Below are 2,583 nucleotides of genomic sequence, written 5' to 3'. Positions count from 1 at the left end.
CATGAGTTCATTTATGTTTTCCCCAAGCGCAGGTTACATTCGACCTCGATCGAAGTAACACATATATCGGCCCTCGTCCAATACTAAGCGCAGGTTACATTCGACCTCGTTCGAATTAACACCTATATCGGCTCTCGTCCATAATTAAACACAGGTTACATTCGACTTCGTTCGAATAAATGCCTATATCGGCCCATCGACCACAACTAAGCGCAGGTTACATTCAACCTCATTTGGATTAACGCCTATATCGGTTCTTGGCTATAACTAAATACATGTTATATTCGACCTCGTTCGAATCAACACCTAATTGGCCCTCGACCATAAATAAACATGAGGTGCGTTCGACCTCGTTCGAACCAACACCTACTGACCCTCGGCCATAATCAAACCTAGGATTTGTTTCAACCTCGTTCAACCTACTCGAACAAAGTTATTATGACAAAGGCAACCAAGCAACAAAATCCAAAAAGCATACAAACCCGAATAGAAGAAAAAGAATCAGGTACGAATAACAGAACTAACATTTCATACTTAGAATATTTTTTACAAAGGCTCAAATACATGCCTATAAAAAATACACACAAGTCTGTGGCTAAACAAAAAAGAAGGAAAAATAACTAATCGATGCCTGGCCCAGCAGCACCACCGACTTGATCACCAAGTCCATCTCTATCTGCATCTTCGCCATCGCCATCGCCATCGCCATCGCCATCGTCATCACCATCGCCAGTGCGATACTCATCCTCGTACCAGGCGTCCCGTTCAATCCGATCCACGCCCGCATCCTCCTCGTCATCACCGGCCTCCGGTGTAGCGGGATCATAGCCACAAGCAAACCGAGCTCTATGTGCCATAGCACGAGCATCCTCGAAGTCGGCTTCTAAAACATCTCTCGCCCCCATCAGATCCCTATATATATCTAACTGGGACTCGGCTTGTATCCATTCCTCGTACAAATCTCGTGGAAAATCAGGAAAAGCAGAAGTACGGGAAGAAGATGGCTAAGCCAATAACTGTGCCTTCTCGGACTCGAGAGCAGCAACTCGATCACAAATGCCTAAATCCTCTTTTTCCAGCTCCCCTATTCGCTCATCAAGCCACTCCTCTCTAAGCCTGGCCATCTCTAGAGCACTCTCCCGCTCAGATTGTAGAATGCGTATCACGATCTCCAAAGCCTCCACTTTCCTCATAGCAGACAACTGGGCCAACTCCGCCTTCTCCAAACCCGCTGCCTTCTCAGCGACCTCTCCACTCAGAGCGTCTTCTTTGAGTTGACACTCCTCGAGCTCGGCGCGCAATGAGACCACTTGGGCTTGAAGGTCAGCACATTGGGCCTCGATCACCCTACTCACTTCAAGTTCTTCCTTTTTATCCCTTAACGCCCCCTCGATAATGCTGCATTTTCCGATGACTCTTACCAACTTGTCATCCTTCTCTTTCAGTTCATCTCGGAGAGCCCGGAAGTTGCCACTCTCACCAAACTGTTTGCAGATCTCGCGATACTTGTTACGGTATTCATGATATTTCCGCTCTATCTTCTGAAAAATAGCTTTATGCCTCTCCTCTCGTCGGGCGCTCTCAATCTCCAAAATCACAGTCTGAAAGAAAAACAGAAAATGAAGAGTAAGAAATAAACTTTGAACTCGCCATACAAATACAAAGAGGGATCGAAAAACTTACCCTAAGAGCGAGGCCGACTATGCTCCTAGATAGAGTGGCATCCTTGATCTTTTTGAGGGTTTTACCCTCCACATCAAAACAGAGGAGACCAAGAGAAGGGACCACATCCTCTGTATCGACCAGTAAATCCCAATCCATGGGGATCGCAATAGTCCGTGTGGTCCCCTCCAACCCCACCTCGAGTCGGATAAGTCCTTCCCTCATCATCCTTACCTCCTCGGCATCCATGGCAGAGCCCGTCTCGTAACCATCCTTTGTTTGTTACACATTTTTCTTTTAAGTCGGCCCTTGAAGAAAGATTCTCGGCCAGTCGCGAGGCCGATGGCTCGTCCTGCCGCAAGTCATCAGAGACTCTCACAGATGGCCCTTCAATTTCTAAGAGCCATCTTTCGATTTGCAGATCACTCAAGAGGAACCTGTATTTGCAGGTTCATCAGAAACCATTGAAGCCGAAAGGAGAACAAAAATACGCAATGACCCTAATTGTAGATGTATTTAGATGTATTAGAGTCCGCATACATTGATTTTTGACTGTTGTATTTAGATGTATTTATATGTATTTGAGTTCTTACAACAATATTTTTAAATACATTATTAGTTCAATTATTTTGATGTTATTAATCAATTAGTTATGCATTCAATCTAACTATATTCATCTATATTTTAAACCTAACTGTATCCATCTGTATTTAAAACAATAATACTGTGAAATACTCTCAATACAAATAGAAAATTAATGAATACAACCAATAAAATATACTCAATAAAGCAGTAATACCATGTATTAGGAATAAATAAAATATTGTGAATACAAAAATAAACTTGAATACATTGAACACAACTGTTAGGTACAACAGAATACAAGCACTAGGCTTATTCTGAAATATGCAGGCAGTAGGT

The 2,583-nt window shown here is 43.2% G+C and overlaps 1 protein-coding gene across 1 annotated transcript; it reads right to left on the bottom strand.

Annotated features, from left to right (window-relative positions):
• Positions 1-1,004: 1,004 nt before the first annotated feature.
• On the bottom strand, positions 1,005-1,821 carry LOC138905418 (peroxisomal and mitochondrial division factor 2-like). The gene is made up of 2 exons (XM_070193942.1): positions 1,684-1,821; positions 1,005-1,601 (listed from the first exon to the last, which is right to left on the bottom strand). The coding sequence occupies exons 1-2, from the start codon at positions 1,819-1,821 to the stop codon at positions 1,005-1,007; spliced, it is 735 nt and encodes a 244-aa protein (XP_070050043.1).
• Positions 1,822-2,583: the final 762 nt, after the last annotated feature.

The sequence above is a fragment of the Nicotiana tomentosiformis genome, chromosome 2 (assembly GCF_000390325.3).
Source record: "Nicotiana tomentosiformis chromosome 2, ASM39032v3, whole genome shotgun sequence".
Lineage (NCBI taxonomy): Eukaryota > Viridiplantae > Streptophyta > Magnoliopsida > Solanales > Solanaceae > Nicotiana > Nicotiana tomentosiformis.
Note: the sequence above shows the minus strand (reverse complement) of the source record. Positions and strands in the feature narration are given on the sequence as shown.